At 37.0% G+C, this 24303-nt stretch overlaps 1 protein-coding gene across 2 annotated transcripts; it reads left to right on the forward strand.

The window, feature by feature from the left end:
* The first annotated feature begins 160 nt into the window (after window positions 1-160).
* Window positions 161-21054, forward strand: LOC306855390 (constitutive coactivator of PPAR-gamma-like protein 1 homolog). 2 transcript variants are annotated; one of them, XM_079394085.1, is made up of 17 exons: window positions 161-969; window positions 2949-3195; window positions 4078-4160; window positions 7528-7656; window positions 8451-8541; window positions 9330-9394; window positions 9485-9723; window positions 11242-11326; window positions 11453-11674; window positions 11770-11941; window positions 13126-13375; window positions 13519-13633; window positions 14733-14942; window positions 17784-17967; window positions 18302-18443; window positions 18661-18757; window positions 19182-21054. In XM_079394085.1, exons 1-17 carry the CDS (start codon window positions 496-498, stop codon window positions 19491-19493), a joined length of 3117 nt encoding a protein of 1038 aa, XP_079250211.1. In that variant the 5' UTR covers window positions 161-495; the 3' UTR covers window positions 19494-21054. The 2 variants fall into 2 exon arrangements, with proteins under 2 accessions (XP_079250211.1, XP_079250212.1); XM_079394086.1 differs by having other exon boundaries at window positions 18305-18443.
* The last annotated feature ends 3249 nt before the right edge of the window (window positions 21055-24303 follow it).

Genomic DNA, 24303 nt, shown 5'->3' on the forward strand with positions numbered 1-24303 from the left:
TGCTAATTCTAGTTTTATTACTAACTTTAAAATAGTTTTGCTAAATATATATATATATTTATTTTAAACAGTTAGCCATTATGAGACGTTTTATAATAGTGAGAGTATCATAACATGCAACAGTTCCCCCAGCGAACCGCGCCCACTGAACTCCAGACTCCTCCTCCGGTGTGACTGTACGTGCCCTGCGTCTCTGCGCTCCTCTCTTTCCCCTACACACCAGATACATCCAGACCACAGACATGGCTCCATAAGGGTGCACATGGCGGCTAGCAGCCATGAACCAAAAAACAACTCACCAAAAACTACAGATGCATCTCCGATTTGATTGATTTTCGCTTGATCAACTTCCACCGCAATATTCTTCAGTCCGGGTTTCAGCATTCCGGAGAGGCTGCTAGCTTGCAACTCTCTCTGTCTCCATTTCCTCCAGACAATTTTACGTTCTTACTCAACCCGAAATAACAGTAGATATCATATTGTACAACAACAGTCATGGGTGTGCAGGGTTTCCAGGAATACATAGAGAAGCACTGCCCCAATGCCGTGGTGCCGGTGGAGCTCCAGAAACTCGCCCGCGGGAGTCTGGTCGGCGGCGGCCGGCAGAGACCCCCTCAAACTCCGCTCCGGCTGCTAGTGGACGCAGAGAACTGCCTGCACCGGCTCTACGGCGGCTTCTACACCGACTGGGTGAGCGGAGGCCAGTGGAACCACATGCTCGGGTACCTCGCCGCCCTCTCCAAAGCCTGTTTCAACGGCAACATCGAGCTGCTAGTGTGCTTCAATGGCGCCCTGGAGAAAGGCCGTCTCCACGAGTGGGTCAAGCGACAGGTGAACGAGAGGCAGACCGCCCAGCAGATCGTCAGCCACGTCCAGAACAAGGGTACCCCGCCGCCCAAGGTCTGGTTCCTACCCCCGGTGTGTATGGCCCACTGCATCCGCCTGGCGCTCCTCAGGTTCCACGTCGGGGTGAGTAGCGACAGATGCTCGTTGTGTTTTTGACACATGCAGCCATTAGCTTAGCAGAACCAGACCCAGATCAAGTGAAGTGCTCGTCTTACAAGACAGTAGGTTTGCAGCTAGCAGGTGGCCTAGGCTTTCTTGTTGTGTATCTAGACGAACAAAACAGCTTAAGATGGTTTGCTGGTCTTAGTTGGTTTAAGCTGGTCTCAGCCTGACCAAGCTGAAAAGTTCTCCAAACCCATCTGAAACCAGTAGTTAGACCAGACTAGCTAATCAAAGCTGTCTGTGAAACTGTTTTCTTCAGATTTGAATCAAGAAGACCTAGCTTGGTTTTCATGTAGTATTATTCATGAAAACAGACATGTTAAAACTAAGATCAGCAGCTGGCTTAAGCTGGTTTCACAGCCTGGCCAAACTGAAAAGTTCCCTAAACCAATCTGAAAGCAGCCAGTTGACCACACTTGGCTGTTAGTGAAATTGCATTATTCAAATGGAAACCAGTGTAGGTCTTAAAAATCATAATACACAAACATGTTAAAACCAAGATTAGCAGCTGGTTTGTTTTTCCCTGATAGAGCGACTGAAACGGTCCAATACCTCTCTAGAACCAATATAAAGACCAACAAATCAGCTCAGGCTGGTTTAAGATGTTTTTTTAAAGCAGGATCCAACTTGTTGGAACATACATGCTCGGGGTGGGTGTGCAGAGGAAGACAGATCTTGGGCACAAATCTGTACGACATGCTGCTGGTGTCTGATCAGATCTCATTTCCACAAGCATTTGGGGAACATAGAGATGTCAGCAGTACAGGATGTAACTGTCATGTTAGTATATGAGATGGTGTTTTAGAAATTTGTTTAAAAGCAAATCTAAAACTGCCAGTCTTTTAACGTTAGATATTTTAATGCACCTAACAGTGCATGCAAATCTAAAATACTGAATTTTTACATCTTTATTTTACAATGATATTACAGCAGAATCAATAAAATCAACTGATTAAAAGTAAGCGCAAGTGAATAAATACAAAAAGACAACGTTTACAAATCAAGCAATGCAGTATTAAGTAAATATTGTATAAATATTACCACATAATAATAAATATTTTTACCAGGATCTTCAACAATAATTAAAGGTGCAATGTATTTCGACACATTAATAACCTTATACAGTATCAACCAAATACAAACCTCTCATAATAGAATAAAAACATGCATTTGTGCAAGAATGCTGAAATGAAGCCATGTAGTAGTAGGTTGTGCTGGCAAAAGGAAGTGCCACCTCTGCTCTCCTGTGATTGGCTGATGTGTCACACCTTGTGACAGAAGAATAGTAAGCACTGCTCTGTGATTGGCTGCATGCTCCCTGCGTCACTTATGCTGAGATTTAGCAGCCATACAGGCTGTTTATTGGCCCTGTTTTGAGCAGAGAGAGACACATGACTTATGAGATTCTTGCCCATGAATGCTTTTATTTGCATTTATTTATTTAGTTCATTTTTCAGAGGGCTTTCAGCATAAGTGTTTAAGTGTATGTATGGATTATTGATATTTATGCAGGCATGGAAAATCATACTATTAGGATTTTTTTCTACTTATCTCCTGTACTCATAAACATTGGATCAATTGAGAAACTATGAAATGTGGGGCAGAATATGAATGAAACATGAATTGTTTGAATATTGAAAAAGGGATTTGTTTACGAGTCAAGCCTTGTTTCCTATTAGTTAAAGCCCAGTGAACATCCTCTTGCTCAATATATAGTTTTAAAAAGAATCATCTCTTCATTGATTCGTTCAAATAGTGCTAATCGATTAAAGCATTTGGCAGAGAAGCCATTATATGATACAATTAGAAATAACATTTGCCAGACTAATCGTGCCTCACATCCTTTCATGGAAATCTGTGAAAGCCTGCAGTATAGTCAATCTCATCAATGTAAATTTGTTTTTCTAATGAGCCTTCCTGTAATTTGCTTCCTCACTCAGGTTGTGCAGACCATCGAGGATCATCACCAGGAAGTGATTGCCTTATTTAGAGAAAATGGGTTCCATGGCCTGGTTGCCTATGATTCTGATTATGCCCTGTGCAACATCCCATACTACTTCAGTGCCCATGCTCTCAAACTCAGCCGCAACGGCAAAAGCCTCACCACCAGCCAATACCTGATGCACGAAGTTGCCAAGCAACTTAATCTCAATCCAAATCGTTTTGTAATTTTTGCTTCACTTTTAGGTAAGTTTGTAGGATTGCCTGTCAGTTTTCAAGTCAAAAGGACATCTACATTGGCCCTATTTGTCTAATGCTTGTTCTTAGTCATATTGTGAATGATTCAGCATGTTTTTCTAAAGACAAAATAGTTTGTCTTTATCCTATGCAAAGTTTGGGGTCATTACGTTAATAAATGAATAGTTTTATTCAGCAAGGTTGTTCATAGTACATAGTGTACATAGTTACAAAAATCATGGTTTCCACAAAAATACTAAGCAATGCGATTTGTTTTCAACATTAATAATAATAGGGAATGTTTTTTGAGCAGCAAGCTTATTATGATTTCTGAAGGATCATGCGACACTGACAGCTGGAGTCATTTCTGATGAAAGTTCAGCTTTGCCATTACAGGAGTAAATGACATAAAAAAAAACTACTTATTTTAAAATGTTATAATATTTCACAACATTAAAGTTTTTACTGTTGAATTACAGTATGTATTTATTTATTTTTGGATCAAATAAATGCAGCCTTGATGAGAATAAAATGTATAAATGTAAATATAGATGTAAATGTAAATGTAGAATAAGAGACCTATTTCGAAAACATAAATAACTCTAACTGACCCCAAACTTTGTGCATGTAAGATAAGGCAAGTAAAATGAAGTGCAAGACATTTGTGAATGGATATTTTTTATTTTAAGGTAATTATAATTCTTTCTAACTTCAAACTTTCTTGACTGTCTTTATTTACTAATGCATTAGAAGAATGGCTCAAAAATGATCAGTAGTGTCACAAATCATTAAATTTCATGGCTGAAATGTTTTCCGGCTGCAATATTGAAGTTTACAAGTTAGTACTTCTGCGATGCATGCTTAAATAACTAAATTCTTTTTTTTAAATAGGGAATCACATACTGCCTGATGAAGACTTGGCTGCCTTTCACTGGAGTTTACTTGGCCCTGAGCACCCTTTAGCATCCTTGAAGGTAAAGCCACTTATAAAAAAAAAAAAAAAAAAGTAATTTACCTGTTTAATACCTAGCACTGAATAATTAGCTATTTAAGAACCATTTTGCAAACATGCATTCAGTCTGGCTCCATTCTGGTATTCCAGTTGAATATTCTTTTTTACTTGTAAATGCGTCACACAGTGGAAATACATGTTGTGTATAATAATTCAAATACTTCAAGGTTTTCTACATTGACTAATACATGTTTAAAAGGTGTACAAAATAAGACTTCAGTTCTCATTAGATTCCCTCAGTTACAAGCCGCTGTGACCAGTTTCCTTGACAACCAGATTGAAATGAGGTCTGGCAAATAACTTATCAGGACCATGCAAAATCACTTCAGCATTGTCCTCAGTGTGTACCCTTTTAGTTTTAAATACTCTGTCTTTGAATTTCTGCCAAACAGTTGATCACTGCGATTATAAAGGAAAGAGTTGAGTTGATGAATGGCTTCATGCGTAACCTTCTGTTTTCTTCTCTTAGTGTCGGTGTTGCTTGACAGATGGCTTTATTGATTCACTGTGAGCTAGAATAGAGTGGGCTATACTCGATTTTAACATCTGACTTACAGCTCTATGCATCATGCTTTACTTTTTCTTGCCGTTCATTTTAGCATATGTCTGTGTTGGTGTCTAAAGTTGGCAATTACTTGTATAAAAAGCCTCTAAGTGGCAGTTTATGATATGCATTATCAATTAACCTGTTACCCTGCGCCCCTATTTTTGAGCATTTTGTAAAAAACGATATAACCAAATAAAAATGTCTGTAGCTCTTGAACCCTAAGGTCTATATTTAAAAATCTGGTGTTGTTTGAAACTAGACACTTGATCCTTTGTTACTCTAGAGTCATAATAACTCAAAATTAGTATAGCAATAGAGTAAAACAAGGTAAAATATACATGAAATTGACTCGCGATATGTTTTAATGAAGCTCACTAAGGGAAAAATGGATGAGACTTGCATGCCAAAGGCCTGAAAACACCATAAAGATAAAGCTGAACATCTGACCATGTTTTGACTCAAATTTGAGGATGATACTCCCAAAAATGTAGTTTCTGTAAGCTTTTATTTAAAAAAAATCTAGGCGTCCTTTCAAAAAAGCCATTTGGAGACCCCAAATAGACACTTTGTAAACAAATGTCCAAATGAGTCAAAACTACATAATACATATATGTATATCAATTCAGAACTGCTCTGCCCACCAAAACACACAATAAAAAACTATTTCTGAACAGCATTTGTAGTGCTGACTCATTTAGTCATTTGGTTAGTCTACAAATGGCATTTTTGAAAAAAAAAACGCCTAAATATTTCCTGAAATAAAATATGAAATAATAAATTTTTTATAGGTAAAGACTTACAGAAAGTACATCTTTATGGTATTTCATTTCAAGAAAAGCTTTGGAAAAGTCATTTGGATATTTTATTTCAAGAAAAGTCTAGGAATCCTTTCAAAAATGCTATTTAGAGACTCCATAAGACACTGCATACTACATATGTATATCAATTCAGAACTGCTCTACCAATGAAACCACAAAAAAACACAAAACTATTTCAGAATTTGAACATAACTAAACAGTCTTTATTCTGAACAATTCCAATAATGAAAACAGTGAACCAAAACAGATTTGATCATTTTTGAACTAGTGAAAACACAAAACATGCAAAATACATTGTTTTTACAACATTTGTATTTTTTATTTATTTTATATGGTGAATATTATGAATATTACTATTTTACTAATATAGTAATAGATTACTATTACTAATATTACTAAATAATAATAAAAAAAACTATTTACAGTATTTACAGTGGAGGAAGACGCTCTAGCAGCCACTAAAATGGTTTTTTTCTGACCATCTGGATTCACCAGACCTCTGAAAAGACAGGAAAGAGTGAGAGAAAAAGAGTGAGAAAGTGTGTAAGCAAAACAAATCAAACTTGCAACACTGTTTACATTTTGTACACACACACACACACACACACGCGCGCACACACACACAATACTCGGGACATACCCACAAACAAACACACCCACACGAACAAAACTCATGTAATCCCCTCATATTATCCCTCTCCGTTGTCATTTTTAGAATCTAAAACAGCTAACATGAAACAAAAGCTGCAAATAACTACATGATAAACACACAAACATTCAAGAGGAGGGTGGAGACACTTACGTGCTAATGCTATCCACGCTTCCCAGCGATCTCCGTGCGTTTTCGGTTACTAAATTAGCCATTTTGTCTCCCCACGTCCTCCAAAACACCACCAAACGCCACAGAAACTCTTCTCAAGTCGAAGATCCATGATGGAGAGATTCAGATGTGAGCTTTGGACAACATCTGTTCGCTGATAGCCAGTCTGTGTAGCGCTGCGACGCCATTATGTGTACGCTTCATGCGTAACCCGAGAGCGCACGAAAACACACGGACAATACGCCGAGCTATTCTCTAAACAATCTTACGTAAACTATTCAAACTGTCAATCACTGTAAACGTCCTTGTGGTTGGCTAACACTTCCATCCATCAAAACTGTGCTGGCGAGGCATTGGCTGGCTTCAAACACCCCTATTGTGATGTGTCCGGATTGACACCTCGCTGACCCATTCACGGACGCGCTTACTGTCCCGGGTTATAACAGCTCCTGCGATTGAAGGAGAGAGACGAGGGAGGGCTATTCTTACTCGGAAGAGACGATTCTGCTGGAAATAGATGGCGTTTCAAAGCTGGAATCCGAATTATAATCGATATTTATTGGAAAATGGACGCTATCGATAACTATAACTCGAATCGCTTATGTAAACAAAGGAGGATCTATCGTGTTTTCCCCTATTTTTTCGTTGTTTTGGATTAAAAAGTGGATGCATTTTGAAGAGTGGACCCTTCTCTTGAAATGTATGCTGGTGTGTCTTGGAATAGTCTGAGCTGACCAGCGCTATTGGCGATCAAACGTGAGTACTGCGGTTCGCTTTGTTCATTTTAAATGGCCGGTCTTTCAGCATTTCTGTTAACCCTTTCCTCTCTGGTGTATTGATTTCAAAAACAAGCTCAGATCGTTAATCTTGAGTGTTTTAGCTTTCAAATGATATATAGTTAATGATAATTGATTGAATATTGTTCTAAAACAAAGGTAATAAAAAGCCCGACCACGCCCGACCACGCCCTTCCGGCCCGCCCACGGGCCGATGCGGGTTAACAGGTTAAGCAGATAAACTAATGTGTGTTTTTGTAAATTTGTCGGACTGTACCCAGTCAGATATGTACTCCTATGATACCCATCACATTTTAAGCAGAAGGAGCTTTTGCTGGGGGTGTGATGGGTTGTTTTCTCTGATGCAGGTCCGTGCCCACCAACTCGTTCTTCCTCCATGTGATGTGGTCATAAGAGCCGTGGCAGACTATGTCCGCAACCTACAAGATGTCCATGACCTGGAAGCTATTGCTAAAGACACATTCAAGCACTCCCAGGTAAGATAACACACCATTGTAGCACATTTAACAGGATACATAACCCCAAAATGGAAAAATCTGTCATCATTTACTCAACCCCATTTAGGGCTGCATAATTAATAGGAATAAAAACTAAATCGCGTTATGGCTTAGTGACACTATCAAATCGGAAATGCTCTCTTTCTTTCTTTCTATAGCACTGTGTTTTGTTAAACGCATGTAACTCATTCTTACATTTGTCTTAAATATTACTATAATAATATTTCTTATTTTGTATACGATTATTATTTTGTTTTTATTTATTTTGCAATCATATTGCTATATAATTGCAAAATTTTGGGCCAGATTGTGCAGCTCTACGAACAAGCAAAGCAAACCTGGAGCTTTAAAATATAAAATATATATATATATATTAAACCATTGTCACAAATCTTATTAGAAAAAAATAAATTCTTTGAAATTCTAACATAATTTTCCTTCAAAAGTCTTGTTTTTTCCCCAAATTGTGCAGCCCTACCCCTCATGTCATTTTCATGACTTTCTGTTTCTTGTACAGGACACAATAGAAGAATGATTCAGCTATTTTGTCCATACAATAAAAGTCAATGGCGTCCAAAACAACAAATTGGACACCATTGACTTTTAGTGTATGGGCAAAATGCACTAAATACACTTTTGTGTTCCACAGAATAGTCATATACATTTAGACCAACATTTGGGTGAGTAAAGGATGACAAAATGTTCATTTTGGGGGATATCAACTTCCAAGAATTGTGGATAATATGTGCTAATTCTGTGGCTTTGCATTCTAGTCTCGAACTGATGACAAAGTTGTCCGTTTCAAAAAAGCAGTGCATTATTATGCCACCGCCAGCAAGCCCCTTCACTTTCCCCCTTATTTAGGTAAGATTGTCATTGTTTTTGATTTTCCCTCTCTGACAGAGCGACATCTGTTCCTGTTGGTTCGTTCTTGTTAAATTCTTGGAGTAGGACAAGTGTACTAATGCTCGCCTGGTGTTGTGTTTTCCTGTCTATGTTTAAGGCCAGGTTTTAGAGACACGCTCTGTCTCTCTCTTAACCGTCTCTCGGTCTTAGCCCTCACAGTAATGTGAGAAATTTTCCCACTTGCCTCAGACCTTGTGTGCACTTGGAATGGCCGCTGTGGCCTGTGCATACAAATGGGCTTCTTTAGAAAGGACTCTCGCACAGAGCGCTGCTAGTCTGGAAAAACTCTCTTTAGCTCGCCTGAAAACTTTCAACAGGTTCATTGAAAGGGTGTCAGTTGAACATTATGAGATGAGAGAAGAATTAAATTCTGCATCTTTGATAAATTATAGTGGTTGTCTTGTAGAACTATAATAGTCTTTAAGACTGAATTTTTGCATGATTTTAAACGTTCTGGTGTTGTTAGAATGGTATGGATGCGGACTGTTTCTCATATACCTCACTGAGTCTCTGTGCCTACACACATTTTGAATGCATCAAGGTCAGTTTCTGTGGTGGGTGGACGTGCGGTATAACGAGAATCTCAGTTAGGGCTTTTTAGCATAAAAAAAAAATATATATATATATTTTCTGGGAATGGTTGTTTTTCTTTCCAAGTTTCTCTACATTTTTTTCAGTTTTTGCTCCAGAGATTGAACCAGACTCTTTTTTTTTTTTTTTGCACTTTGCATTTTGTATGCCCACAGTCAGACCAAATCATATGGGATTGCCAGCAGCACCGCAGATGCTTAACATTCCAGGCAAACCTGAGGTGAGTACCATTTCACCATTATGGTCCATCCTGAATGACTCGTGCTAACCCATCAGACTGACACATACATGTTTCTGTTCATTCTCCCAGGTCCAGCATGGCTATTCCGGCCCTCCGTTGGCCGAGCCTGTCCATGAGGTGGACCCGTCAGGTAAAGGGCTCCTAGAACAGAACAGCTACAGCAACATTCCTAATGACGGGAAGCAGCACACGCCGCTCTACGAGAGGTTGTCTCCCGGCAACTCTGACCACACAGACCCAGCCTTCTTCATCACCTCGTCCACGTCCTCGTCCTCCGAGAATGAAGAAAACACAGGTTCCACTGCCAAGTGAGTAACCGAGAACATGGGAATGCATGTGGGATATGCTGACTTTTAGATTTTTGTTTTGATGCTTACTGCCATTAGTAAAAGAAAGTGGTGTTTGCTGTACTGACTGAGATGTTCTACAAGGTCATAAATACATTTATACAAGTTTGCTTAACCAATCTCTGCATACATAGACATTAAACACTGATGCTTTTTTAAAATATGTTTTAGGGATGTACAATAAATAAAATGTATGTATATAAAAATATTAAATTGATAAACTAAAGATGTTTATGTCACAAAAGATTTGTTTAAAATAAATACTGTTCTTTTGAACTTTCTATTCATCAAACAATCCTGAGAAGCCTATCATGGTTTTTACAAAAATATTGATCAGCACAATTCTTTCCAGTATCGATAATAAGGAATGTTTCTTGAGCACAAAATCAGCATATTAGAATGATTTCTAAAGGATCATGTGACACTGAAGACTGGCGTAATGGCTGTTGAAAAATCCAGCTTTGCCATTACAGGAATAAAATGTGTAAAATATTATTTTCAATTTTAATAATATTTGACAGTCTTACTGTTTTAGTGTATTTTTGATCAAATAAATGCAGCCTTGGTGAGCATAAGAGATTTAAATGCATAATAATAATATTAGTATAATATACAGTAGATAATAGTAATAGTATTAGATATTAGTATAGTAATAGACCCCCCCCCCCCCCCCCCCCCAATTTTTTTTTTTTTTAAATGTTGGCTGATATTAGTATATTTTAGTATTTTGGATATATTGGATATTTTACCAATAGAAAAAAGTATATGCTTGTTTCCACATTTTCACAGTTTAGTAATTCTCACTAATAATAAAAAAAACACTAATAATTAAATAAAACTGTTAAATGTAATATTTTGTAAATTTAAAAAATCAATATCCATTTTTAAATTGTACATTATAATGTTTTGATGCTTAAATTCACTTGTAGCATTTACAATTATTTATTCATTTTTAGTAGGGGTGTCCCCGACTAAAGATTTTCATAGTCGAATTGGAATTTTTGAATCTTGCCGATAGTCGACTGATAGTCGAATCATGTGTTTGGGGGCGGGGCAAAATACATCACCAAGAATCACATCAGACATTCAACAGTCATAAATAATGAGGTTAAACACACAGGGAAAATGTGTAACGGACGCCTCGCAGATATAAACGTGGTAAATAATGTTTAATGTTTTGATTAAAAGATAGTTAACATTAAACGTCAGCAAAACAATAAGAATTCACATTAGCAGGTTTTTAATCAATGGTAGCCTATTTAACTAATTTATCTCATATAGAATACGCTTCATCATTTATACAACATAACATTAATATTACGACTTATAGGCCATCTGTGAACACGTCTGTGCGGCTCTGAATGAACTCCTATTGTGGAAGATAATGTTAAACTGTTATTGGGCAAAATGTGAAAATACGGGTTATTGGTATCTGGCTGAATTTTAATATTGGTGCATCCATTTCATTCTGAAATATAGCCATGTAAGTGACCATAAGGGATGGGACAAACAGAGAAACCAGATGGACAACATCCCAGAAGGAGACCATGGGGACCAAAATAAAGTGGGTCGACTTTTTAGCTCGGTGTTAAAATATTATGCTTGTTAAAAGATAACTTGATAGACAAGCTTGATACAATAATATCCATTTAATGTTATATCCATTTAAATTCTTTAATTTCTCTTTCAGTCTGATCCTTCTGTGCCCTCCCCTGTAAACCAAGGGCCAGAGGGGAAAGGTCACGTAGGGGTCAATGCCCATATTCCATCCCTCCTTTCTATGCCAACAAGAAATCACATGGATATTACCACTCCCCCTTTACCAGTGGTGGCACCAGAGGTGCTACGAGTCGCTGAGCACAGACACAAAAAGGGCCTCATGTACCCATATATTTACCATGTTCTTACCAAGGTCAGCTTTTAGTTACTAGCAACTCAGCTGTAACTTTGAAACTACTCCTTGTTAAACTGTTGTGACTGACAGTGTTTGATGGTTATTTTTTACAGGGTGAGATAAAGTTATCTGTCACCATAGAGGATGAAGCTAACAAAGACCTGCCCTCTGCGGTGCAGCTGTACCGGCCAGTACGTCAATATGTTTACGGGGTGCTCTTCAGCCTGGCCGAGGCCAAAAAGAAGGCAGAGAGACTCGCCATGAGGAGAAATCACCTCCCCGATTGTGAGTAACAGAGCTACCCAGCTAAATTGGAACAATTCAACTTTTTAAACAATCATAAGTATCACTAATAAGGAAAACTGTAACAATTCTCTGTGTTTTTGATAAAATGCTTTGGAACCACCAGTTTTTGTGTTTTCGAAGTACCAATGCAATTTGGTAAGCTATTGGCCAATTTATGAATTACGACATTGTTACATAACCTTAGTGGAGCGACCATCTTTTTAATGTAATTATTATTAATGAGCCAGACCATTACCAAATGTACAAAAAAAGCGAACATTTTGAAAATATTTCAGAATAAATCTATCTAAATGAAGCATTGTAACATCATCACAGGATTTGGCATTTTCCCTAATGCTATTATTCATAAATTTCAATAATATGTTAAAAGTAAAAGATTTCATGTAGTTGTTATTGTAATGTTGAAGTTAAAAAAAAGGGTTAATTAGATTGTAATTATATATGATGGTAAATAAATTAATTATCTTATCCCTGAAAAATAGCTACTCACACCTGGGGTAAATCTGCTTGTAAATAGCCTTTTATAGTCGTAATATAGACCGTTCTAAATTTTGTAAGCACAGGAGGTTTAAATCAGTTGATAAATGTTACTGTTGTTTGATTCTTGGGTGTTCGTGAATTGTTAAAGGTATTCTGACATACTTTGATTCGGTTCTCAGTTTTCAACCCTGCTTTTAATGCCTAAATTCTCTCCTGGGGCCTGTAGATGGCTGATTTAATTATTTAGAGAGTGCACCTGAGTGTTGACGTTAGCTTTAACTGGGCAAATTAATTTAAATAATTAGCATCATTCAAAAACTATTATTAGCTCTGTTAATGTTGACGTTCTTTTTTCTTTTTTTTCTCATTGGAAATTAGAAAACAAGATAGGAAAATAGAAGATTTTGTTTTTTTTTTATTAAATAAATTTTAGTTTAACCTTTCAAGGCAGATATATATTATTACTACACAACTAGGCAAAAAAGATTATTTGCCAAATTCACAGTGGGAAAAAACTTGACTACCCATGATCCACCAATCTGAATATTTGGATATTCCCCCCCAAAAATGTGTTATTATAATATCAACTTTGTTGATTTACCCTCAATATTTTAATGAGGGAATGCTTTTTTAAGTGTATTTGGCAAATTCCCCAGTTAAGCTTTTTTGATCTGTCTTTGCAGATCCAGCAGTGATAATAAAAGAATGGGCTGCTTACAAAGGCAAATCTCCACACACCCCTGAACTAGTGGAAGCTCTACCCTTCCGGGAGTGGACCTGCCCAAACCTGAAGAAACTCTGGCTGGGCAAGGCAGTGGAGGACAAGAACCGGAGGATGAGGGCTTTCTTGGCCTGCATGAGGTCGGACACTCCAGCCATGCTGAACCCTGCCAATGTCCCCACACCTCTTATGGTGCTGTGTTGCGTGCTACGGTGAGAATCGAAACAATTTTGTAAGACAAAAACATTGTGGAATATTGTTAAATGCTTTCCTAGATTTTCAATGGTTTAATCCATTGCAGAAAGGGCCTTCAGTATCAGCTCTTGTTTTGTCACTCCTTTGTGTTTTACTTCAGGTTTATGTTACAATGGCCAGGAGTAAGAATTTTGCGTCGTAACGAACTTGACGCTTTCCTAGCTCAAGCACTTTCTCCTAAACTTTATGAGCCTGACCAGCTGCAGGACCTGAAGGTGATTTATGTGGAGAATGATGCATGAGGAGTGTCCAGAGAATACCCACAAACCAAAAAGGCCCGTTCACATCAAAGTATATGTAACTAAAGCATATCATGAACAGAAATACACGCAAAAAGTTGTGCGCAAAACTACTCGAAAATAATCTGCAGACAAATTCAAATTTTTTATAATAAATAAATTGTCAAATGAACATGAAACACGAAAATGTAAAATATTTGCAAACATTTGTTAGTATGCAAATCTATTTGGCCAGTATGATAACAGTAAAATTTACTATAATCAGAATGACTTTTTATTATTGTTTTAAGTTTGGAGACCTGAATTAATTTTTTGGTATCCAAACTAAAAATGTTTTTAGCCTCTGAAGAGTTTCATTTCAAATATGAAATTAAATTATTCAATAAATATTCTGTTAAGGAGTTAATAAATAAAATATTTGTTTTATTATTTGTGTTTCACATTCAGATTTGGTGTGAATGGCCCACAGTTCTTTCCAGTTTATTTAAAAATCTGGTAAAGATATGTTTATATATTAATGTACTTAAAAGCAATAAGCCTCTTGTTTCAAAAAGTAGGGTTTTAGGTATTTTTCTGGATACTTCTTAGTTTGTAAGAACGCTTGCCAGGCTGATTGGCCTTAATGCTTTGTAAAAGCATGTTTTCATTTGATAGTCGGCTTTGTGGGAAAAGACATGGCATTTGAGCAACCTGAGTGCTAGGAATGTAGTCTTTTTGTGTAGATGGTTTACTTGGCTGCTTTTTTTTGCTCATTTCAGTCTGTGACTCTGAGCTCATAAAAACATGTAAACCATCCACACAGCAGGCTGTGCTGTGTCGTGGCTGTCCGTGTCTGTCAGTTCTGTCGATCTGTATGCGCTTTTTGCTTCGCTGCTGCCATTGCTGGTTGCTTTCAATGGCTGAATTGGCTGGAGTGGTTTGTGCATTAGTCTACGTGTATGGATAGATTTGTTCATGCTTGCTTTGTGCTTCAGCTGAGGGGGAGGGGGTTGTGATCTGATGGGTGGTTTAACATGTAGCTGCTTATTTAACCTTAAGAGCTTTGTTTGACTGTCACTGCATCTGTCGCCGCCAGATTGATAACCTGGATCCACGCGGTGTTCAGCTGGCTGCTCTTTTTATGAGCGGTGTGGATATGGCGCTGTTTGCCAATGACGTGTGCGGGCAGCCCATTCCCTGGGAACACTGCTGTCCGTGGATGTATTTTGACGGCAAGCTGCTACAGAGTAAACTCATCCGGGCCTGCAGGGACAAGGCCCCACTCATTGACCTCTGCGATGGTCAGGTACAATCGGCACAGCACCACTGCGTTTTCTTACGCGCATAAGAGCTTCAAAGCCATTACTGACAGAATGATTTAACACCGACCTCAAACTGACACACCAGATTGAAGTACTACAGCAGAAAAGATTGATGATAGAACTGTGTGATAGGGATGGATTGAAACCAATTATGGTGTCAGTACACTACCAGCCTCTGGTGTTTTTTTTGTTTTTTTAAGATTGAGACCAATTTTGGCTTCAGTACACTAGCAGCCTTTGGTACTTCATTATTGATACTGATACCTGAGGCAACAAGTAAATGCAATTGGGTGGCTGAAGAAATTCAAGCAGGGCTGTCAATAGATTTAGTAATTTCAGGTCAATAATAATAATAATAAATGATATATTTTTTAACATGATCATGCATTTAGTTTATTTTTAAAGGGTAAAAGCAAAATCTGTAAATTTTGTTTTTGACAAATCATATTACTAGTACTACTGTTCAAATATTTGAGGTCAAGATAATACTACTTTTATTCAGCAAGGACACATTAAATTCATCAAAAGTAACAGTAAAGATTTAATTTATAAAATGTAATGTCTATATATATATATCTGAGTCTGTGTGTGTGTGTGTGTGTATCATGGTTTCCACAAAAATATTAAACAGGACAAATGTTTTTAACACCGAGAATAATAAGAGATGTTTCTTGAGCACCAAATCAACGTATTACAATCTGAAGTATCGTGTTACACTGAAGACTGCAGTAATGACTGCTGAAAATTCAGATTTGCATCACAGGAAAAAAATTAATTTTCAAATATACTACTGTATATTTACTGCTTCTTTGATCAAATAAATGCAGCCATGGTAAGCATAAGATACTTTATAAAAACATTGAATCTTACCAACCCCAAACGTTTGAAAAGTAGTGTATATATAAAATACATTTATACTACTTTGTAAATATAATTGCATAAAATACAGCTATATTAGGTATATTATATATTAAAAGAACTTTGCAAGAGGTGCTCTCAAATATTCTATATTTACAAACACAGAATCCAAAAGAAACATACAATAATTAAAATTAAATTAGTTTAGTAAATAACAAATATACATTTTCTGCTTTTAAATGTTTAATAAATATGTATTTGTTGGTGAAATGCTACTTGTTGAGCTTTCAGTCTTTGGTGCACTTTCGTTTATGGTGCTGTAGCTCACTGTAATGTATTGCTTTGCACAATATATACTGTAATATTTACTCAGCTGTTAACCATTAATCCACAGTGTTGAATTAGTTGAGATATATATACATATACATATATATATATATATATATATATATATATATATATATATATATATACACACATACAGTATCTCACAGAAGTGAGTCACATTTTTGTAAATATTTTATTATATCTTTTCATGTGACAACACTGAAGAAATGACACTTTGCTACAATGTAAAGTAGTGAGTGTACAGCTTGTATAACAGTGTAAATTTGCTGTCCCCTCAAAATAACTCAACACACAGCCATTAATGTCTAAACCGCTGGCCACAAAAGTGAGTACACCCTTAAGTGAAAATGTCCAAATTGGGCCCAAAGTGTCAATAATTTGTGTGGCTACCGTTATTTTCCAGCACTGCTTTAACCCTCTTGGGCATGGAGTTCACCAGAGCTTCACAGGTTACCACTAGACAGGTTGCCTCCATGACGACATCACAGAGCTGCTGGATGTTAGAGACCTTGCGCTCCTCCACCTTCCGTTTGAGGATGCCCCACAGATGCTCAATAGGGTTTAGGTCTGGAGACATGCTTGGCCAGTCCATCACCTTTACCCTCAGTTTCTTTAGCAAAGCAGTGGCCATTTTGGAGGTGTGTTTGGGGTCGTTATCATGTTGGAATACTGCCCTGCGGCCCAGTCTCTGCTTTAGTATGTCACAGTACATGTTGGCATTTATGGTTCCCTCAATGAACTGTAGCTCCGTTCCTTCTGGAACAACAGCCATGCAGACCAATTTGATGCAGTGTGCTGCATATAGTCTGAGCACTGATAGACTGACCCCCCACCCCTTCAACCTCTGCAGCAATGCTGGCAGCACGCATACGTCTATTTCCCAAACACAACCTCTGGATATGACGTTGAGCACGTGCACTCAACTTCTTTGGTCGACCATGGCGAGGCCTGTTCTGAGTGGAACCTGTCCTGTTAAACCGCAGTATGGTCTTGGCCACCGTGCTGCAGCTCAGTTTCAGGGTCTTGGCAATCTTCTTATAGCCTACGCCATCTTTATGTAGAGCAACAATTCTTTTTTTCAGATCCTCAGAGAGTTCTTTGCCATGAGGTGCCATCTTGAACTTCCAGTGACCAGTACGAGAGAGTGAGAGCGATAACACCAAATTTAACACACCTGCTCCCCATTCACACCTGAGACCTTGTAACACTAACGAGTCACATGACACTGGGGAGAGAAAATGGCTAATTGGGCCCAATTTGGACATTTTCACTTAGGGGTACTCAATTTGTGGCCAGCGGTTTAGACATTAATGGCTGTGTGTTGAGTTAATTTGAGGGGACAGCAAATTTACACTGTTATACAAGCTGTACACTCACTACTTTACATTGCAGTATAGTGTCATTTCTTCAATGTTGTCACATGAAAATATATAATAAAATATTTACAAAAATGTGAGGGGTGTACTCACTTCTGAGATACTGTGTGTGTGTGTGTATGTGTGTGTATATATATATATATATGCAATCTATATACAGATTTAAAAGTACATATGTATGTACTTTTAAATTTGGGTTTGTAATCTAAGTTAGCTAAAATTTACATGTATCTCCTACCCCAGACTGAACTAGTTGCCAAGGTGGAGAAGATGCGTCAGAGTATCCTGGAGGGTCTGAACTTCTCTCGGCCACCCCAGCCGATCGCATTCCCCCCTCCACACGCAATGCCTTTCTACCCCCCGAACAGCACCTTCTACCCTCCACCTCCTCTGCCCCCACTGCATGGCAGAGGCAGAGGCATGCCTGGTAAGAATGATTGTTAGACTAATTGGCACATGTAAGCAAAATACCAAACAGCTTTTTATTATTAATTATTTCGTAGTGTAGTTGTGAAAACGCTTAAACAAAAATAATGCTCTTTTAGAAGTGACATGTTAATACAATGTTTACTACTAGGTTGTAAAAGTGAGAAACAATCACTGAGTGGTTTTGTGAACTTGGTCAATCGATTCTTTGCAAAGATCTGGCGCAAAATACCTTACTGTCTTAAATGTGATTAGCTGAAGCAGCTAAACCTGTTTGTTTGGACTTTTAAGGATGGAGTTTTTAAAGTTATATTGTTCATTTCATTCCTCTCTAGTAGGGCTTCAAGCCATCCCTTCACAGGGTGGTAAGCTTGAGATTGCAGGCACAGTGGTGGGTCAGTGGGCTGGTAGTCGTCGTGGAAGAGGAAGAGCCTCGTTTCCCATACAGGTGGTGTCAGTTGGTGGAGCAACCAGAGGGTAAGCATTACATTTTCAATCATTTTTACTGCCCGTTTAAAGATAAATTCTTGAATTTACATGCTTGTAATTATCTGTCTTGTAATATCATGTTTAACACTTTTACATTTACTCTTAGTAATGCTTCTCTTAGCCATACTATATTCTAAATTGACTTGCTCACTCACTGTTTTTTTTTTTTCTGGATAATTTAAATCGATTGCTTTTCTTTGAACAGTCGTCCAAGGGGTGTGATTTCTACTCCTGTTATAAGGACCTTTGGTCGAGGAGCCAAATACTACACTACAGGGTTCAAGAGTCAGGGAACATACCAGGTGAATCTTATTGTTTCCTACATTTTAAATTAACCAGAATACATATGCCGATGTTCAAAATCTTGGAGTAATGGCTGCTAAAAAATTCTGTTTATGCCATCACAAAAATAAATAGGTTTTAAGCGATACTAAAATAAAAATAAATGTTAAATTCTAATGTTTCATAGTATTACTGTATTTTTGATCAAATAAATGCAGCCTTGGTGAGCATAAGAGACTTCTTTCAAAACCATTAAAATAATCTTACTGACCACAAACTCTTCAATCATAGTTTATCAGTTCCAGGGGTCACATGTCCTGGATTTTATGATTACGTTATAAAAATGCAGTGGGAGGTTATTCTTCAAAAATCTGTGATGGCATAATTTTTGATCGGATTGATGGATACTGACAGTAAAAAATGTTGCAAAATTTATTTTAACAGAGCAAGCCTACATATGCTGCCTCAACCAATGAAGTGATAACAGACAGAAAGAAGCCGAAGTTGGTGACCAAAACCCTGCATTTGCCCTTAGAAGGGTCCACAGCAGCAGAGAACGGCTTGGTGGAGGGTAAAGAGGCAGACCAGCTAAATGGGAATGAAGGGGAAAGCAGTGCTACAAACCAACCTGAAAGTGCCTTTAGCAATGAATCTAAAATGTGCAATACTAATCCTCATTTAAATGCACTAAATGAAGATGGCGAGGGCCGCAGAGATGAAGCTCTGGGCGCTGCTGTCTTAAAAACAGAAGAGTAAACCTATTTTTATAGAGAGGGTGAAGGTTGATAGAAAGTTATGTGTTAAGGAATATCTGGAAGGATGGCAGACCTACAGTTGGTGTACATTTTTTCCTCTCCGAAAGCGATAAATGAGGACTTAAGAATTTTTGAAATCCCTCTTCGACATCAGCGAGTTAAAACCACAAAATGATGAGGAAACCTCTCGGTAAAACATAGATATACAAGTCATATATAGAGAATCGTACCAGTTCAATGATAAAAGATGGTGTTCTCCCTCGTCAACGATATTACGCGTTTCAAAACTGGTTACATGAAATTACATATTTTACTTTCTCGATGAAATGCAAAAACCGAAATACCGATTTTCATTTGCCAGTCTTTTAGTTTTAGTAAGTTGAGATTCAAGTACCATATATATATTTGGCATTGTAATTGAGTTTGTATTGTCACAGTAAATGCTTTTTATTCTTTGAAAACGTAAAACTCACGATTTGAAAAAGACAAAACCAAGAACGCATTTCTCACATGTCGTCACTGTGAGTTTAGTTGTGTTTTAAATGTGCGGATGTTTTGACATTGAGTAACTAGTATTACTGCTGCATCTTAAGTTCTGATGATTTCAATATGTCATACATTAGCGATTATAGGTAATGTTAAGAAATGGTTTGACAAATCTCACAAGTTGCAATTGAGCTCTTGAAAAACACCAATGTCTTTTTCCATGTCAGAAAATGCCATGCATCAGTGGTTTGTTGAATCAAATGTAGCACATTAGTACAACTGTCTCAGCTAAACTTTCTGCATGGCTCACGATTAAAAGAAAAAAAAAAATACAAACAAACTGGTGTGTAGTTATAATGCATGTTGTCCTATTTCTTCCTTCATTACAAATACCGTGCCCATCTGCAAAATTTGTAAAAAGCTGATAATCAGTAATAGTCGATTAGTAACGGTTAGTAACTGATTTGCGCTAACCTTAAATTTATTATTTCTGTGACTTTTAGTGACCTCTGTTGTATTTACTCCAACATTATCTAGCCACTTTAAATATTGTTAATCCTGGTGTACTCATCACTGTATACATTATTGTTCTCTGTTGCTGTTTTCCGCATTCATACTAGCAAACCATTTCTGAAAAAACAAAATCGTAAAAAAAAATGGCTTTGATCTGAAATTCTCCCCACTTTTCTTAGCTCGGAACAAGTTTTGCAAAACGTTCGACCCTCCCATTTGAGAATTTAGCCTAAGCAAGTAATCATTTTGATGTTTACTTTAGTGTTTTCAGAATTTATAATCGTACTTCTAAATGAGAATCATTACTTCTCCATTTAATCCTGATGCTTTTCATCGCACATTAGTGATCAGAAATATGGTGTATTCCCCTCAGTCCCCTGCCGCAAGTCTAAGTAGGTTACCTTGATGTAAGTTGATCGGAGTTTCTTCCTAACTTATGGGTTGTAAAAGAATGAACTACTGTTGGGTTTGAGTGATTGTTGATGGTTTGTGGTGTGATGTATTTGAAGGAAATTGAATGCAACTTACAATGCTTAATAAAAGTCTTTATTCTTTTAGAATAATTTGTTGTTATGTGTGTGTTTTTAAGGGTTGATGGCTTGTCATCTCAAACATTCCTCAGTTTATACTACAGGTTGCACATGCCTTTTTTCATGCTTTCGCAGTATTACAGCTTTGCAACAGCATGGGGATGTTTTCAGCCCCCTGCTGGAGAATAAACTGTCAAGTCATGATCTTTAGTAAAAGCTCCATGAAAAAAGGAATGTTCGATAACAGGTTTCAAAATGGTCTTAAAGAGTCTTAATTTGCCCTTCCATAAATTAAGGCCTAAATTCATAATGCCAGCGCACTCCTTTTTTGCATGCCAAACAGTATTAGTGTTTTCTTTTCCTGTACAGATATATTAGCTTCCTTAAATCAAGATACATTTACTTCAGATGCAAATTGAACATCTGATGTCTTGGTTTGGAGAAACTGAAAAACAATTGTGAACTTATACTTAAAACAAGAACAAACATCCATCAATGGGGTATGAAAACTTGTTTTCTCTTTGAATTAAGTTGATTTATCTGAGCCCACTGGCAGCTATTTGTTCTTGTTGTAATCATAAACTCACTTTTTGATCAATTTCTCATAAAACAACACTTGTGAATGTGTTTTGATTTTTAAAAAAAAACTTTAACCCAAAAACAGCAATACTGAGGAACATAACTTTTTTGCAGTGTGATCACATTTTGTTGGAAGTTGTTTGTCTATGAAGCGTTGCTAATACAGGACATTTACATTTAGAGATCATATTGATGAACTGTGTTAAATGTGTAATCTCCATCTCAGACCATCTAGCACCACCAATAGGTCAAATTTGCTCTTGCTCAAATTGTAACTGAAGAGTGAACACAGCTGACCCAATTTGATTTCAGTATTCACCAAAATGTATATACACACACACACAGTTGAAGTCAAAATTTTACATACACCTTGCAGAATAACGGTGTTTCAAATGCTCACTGATGCTCCAGTAGGGAAAACAATGCATTAAGAGCTGGGGGGTGAAAACCTTTTGAATTTGAAGATCAGGGTAAATTTAACTTTTGTCTTCTGGGAAACATCTTCTGTAGCTATTGAAGGGCAGGAGTAAATGGAAAAATATGATATTTAGGCCAAATAAGAAAAATGTACACACTTTCATTTTGTTCAAAAGTTTTCACCCCCCGGCTATTAATGCATTGGTTTTTTTTCCTTCTGGAGCATCAGTGAGCGTTTGAACCTTCTGTAATAGTTGCATATGAGTCCCTCAGTTGTCCTCAGTGTGGAAAGCTGAATCTCAAAATCATACAGTCGTTGTCGGGAAGGGTTGAAATACACAAAAATGCTGGAAAACCAAAGAATTTGTGGGATTTTTCTGAAAAACAGCAGGCAGTTTAAATATTCAGGACAAACAAGGGACTCATGAACAACTATCACTAAACAAAAAAAACATCGCTTTGGATCGTTCAGGTAACAACACAGTATTAAGAATCAAGTGTATGTAAACTTTTGAACGGGATCATTTTTATAAATTCAACTATTATTTTCTCTTGTGGACTATATGTAAACATCTTTTATATGAAATAATTTATTCAGGTCAGTACTAAATAAACAATAACATGCATTTTGTTTGATCCCTCTTATTTTATTCTTTATATTATACTACAAGGTGTAGCCTATGTAACCTTTTCACTTCAACTGTACTATTTATTTTTTATAACACGATCATTTTGCATCATTTCGACCAGGGGCGGACTGGCCATCTGGAGCACCGGGAGCTTTCCGGTGGGCCGTTGTACAATGTGGGCCGGTGTTGTGCCGAATTCTGCACCCCTGCCAGATTATGCACCCCTTCGTTGAAATCGCTGCCTGATTGCCAAATCGCAACTCCACCCCTAATCCTAACCCCTCCCCCACACTTACTCCTAAACCTAGGGGGTGCATAATTTGGCAGGGTGCTTTTTTCGGCACAACACAACAAAAGCGCTCGTCAATGTCAAAATGTTTGAAACAGCCAATCAAAGCGCAGAAGGAGGGGTTTACTGTTCACAGACGATGCGATGCGCGCGACTTGAATGCGAGCTGAGGTAAGATGTAAGCAGCTAAACATGACGAGACAATTCAGCAATATTTGACATTAATTTTCAGGAATGCAAACTACTACTGGTCTTTTCACATTTCTCAGATTTTAATGCCGTTATTCGAATCGTCATAATGTAGGCTACATAATGCAGTTTTCAGCAGACATGAGATAAGAGTTGATGTAAATCTGCTTTCTTCCGTGATTTCACGTGTTAAAAATCTAAAAAAAAATCGTTCTCAATCTTACTTTAGAGCAATGTAAATCTGAAGACTTTTGCTTTTGAGTGCTGTGCATAGGAAAGTGATTTATATTATAGGCATAATAAAAAATATAATTAGCTTATTAATTCACATGCATTAGCCTATTAGCCTACCACACTGGTGGTTAAAAGTTTGAAATAATTAAGGCTTTTTATTTATTTATTTGAAAGAATATTGAATTTATTTGATCAAAAATTCAGTAAAACAATAGCATAATATTTGGAAATATTACACTTAAAATAGTGGTTTTCTATTTAGGATTTAAAATGTATAATTTTAAAATGTAATTTTACAATTTTAAAATGTATCATTTATTTCTGTGATCAAAGCTGTATTTTCAGCATCCTTACTTCAGTCTTCAGTGTCCCTTCAGAAATCATTCTAATGCTGCCTAATTTGCTGCTTTTATTATCAGTTATTATTTGTGATCAATTAGTAATAATGGTTTTATTATTGGTATAATGGTTCTCAGTTAAAGAACAGCATTTATTTGAAATATAAGTACTTTGTAATAAGTGTAATTATCTTTACTGTCACTTAAATCAATTTAAATCAAAGTCCCTTTTTGTATTAATCTTTGATTAATTCAACACTGTTGAAGAAAAATATTAATTTATATTTTTTAATCTTACCCAAGACTGAATGCTATCACATTTTTCACAAAAAAATGAAGCGCCACAACAGTTTACAACATTCATAATAATCAGAAATGTTTCTTGAGCAGCAAATCAGCAGATCAGAATGATTTCTGAAGGATCATGTGACACTCAAGACTGGAGAAATGATGCTGAAAATTCAGCTTTGATCACAGCAATCAATAATATTTGACTATATATTTGCATAGAAGGCAGCTATTTTAAATTGTAACATTATATATTTCACAGTATGTATTTTTCATCATCAAAATAATTTGTATACTCTCTTCCACAGTTGGAGCGCTA

The sequence above is a fragment of the Barbus barbus genome (assembly GCF_936440315.1).
Source record: "Barbus barbus genome assembly, chromosome: 35".
NCBI classification, from domain to species: domain Eukaryota; kingdom Metazoa; phylum Chordata; class Actinopteri; order Cypriniformes; family Cyprinidae; genus Barbus; species Barbus barbus.

What these genes read in the sequence shown, in the direction of transcription:
- LOC306855390 (XM_079394085.1), top strand. Translation starts at nt 496, where the DNA reads ATGGGTGTGCAGGGTTTCCAGGAATACATAGAGAAGCACTGCCCCAAT. An exon ending in TCCTCAGGTTCCACGTCGGG is followed by an intron (nt 970 to 2,948) that starts GTGAGTAGCGAC and finishes TTCCTCACTCAG; the next exon opens with GTTGTGCAGACCATCGAGGA. An exon ending in TTTACCATGTTCTTACCAAG is followed by an intron (nt 11,675 to 11,769) that starts GTCAGCTTTTAG and finishes TATTTTTTACAG; the next exon opens with GGTGAGATAAAGTTATCTGT.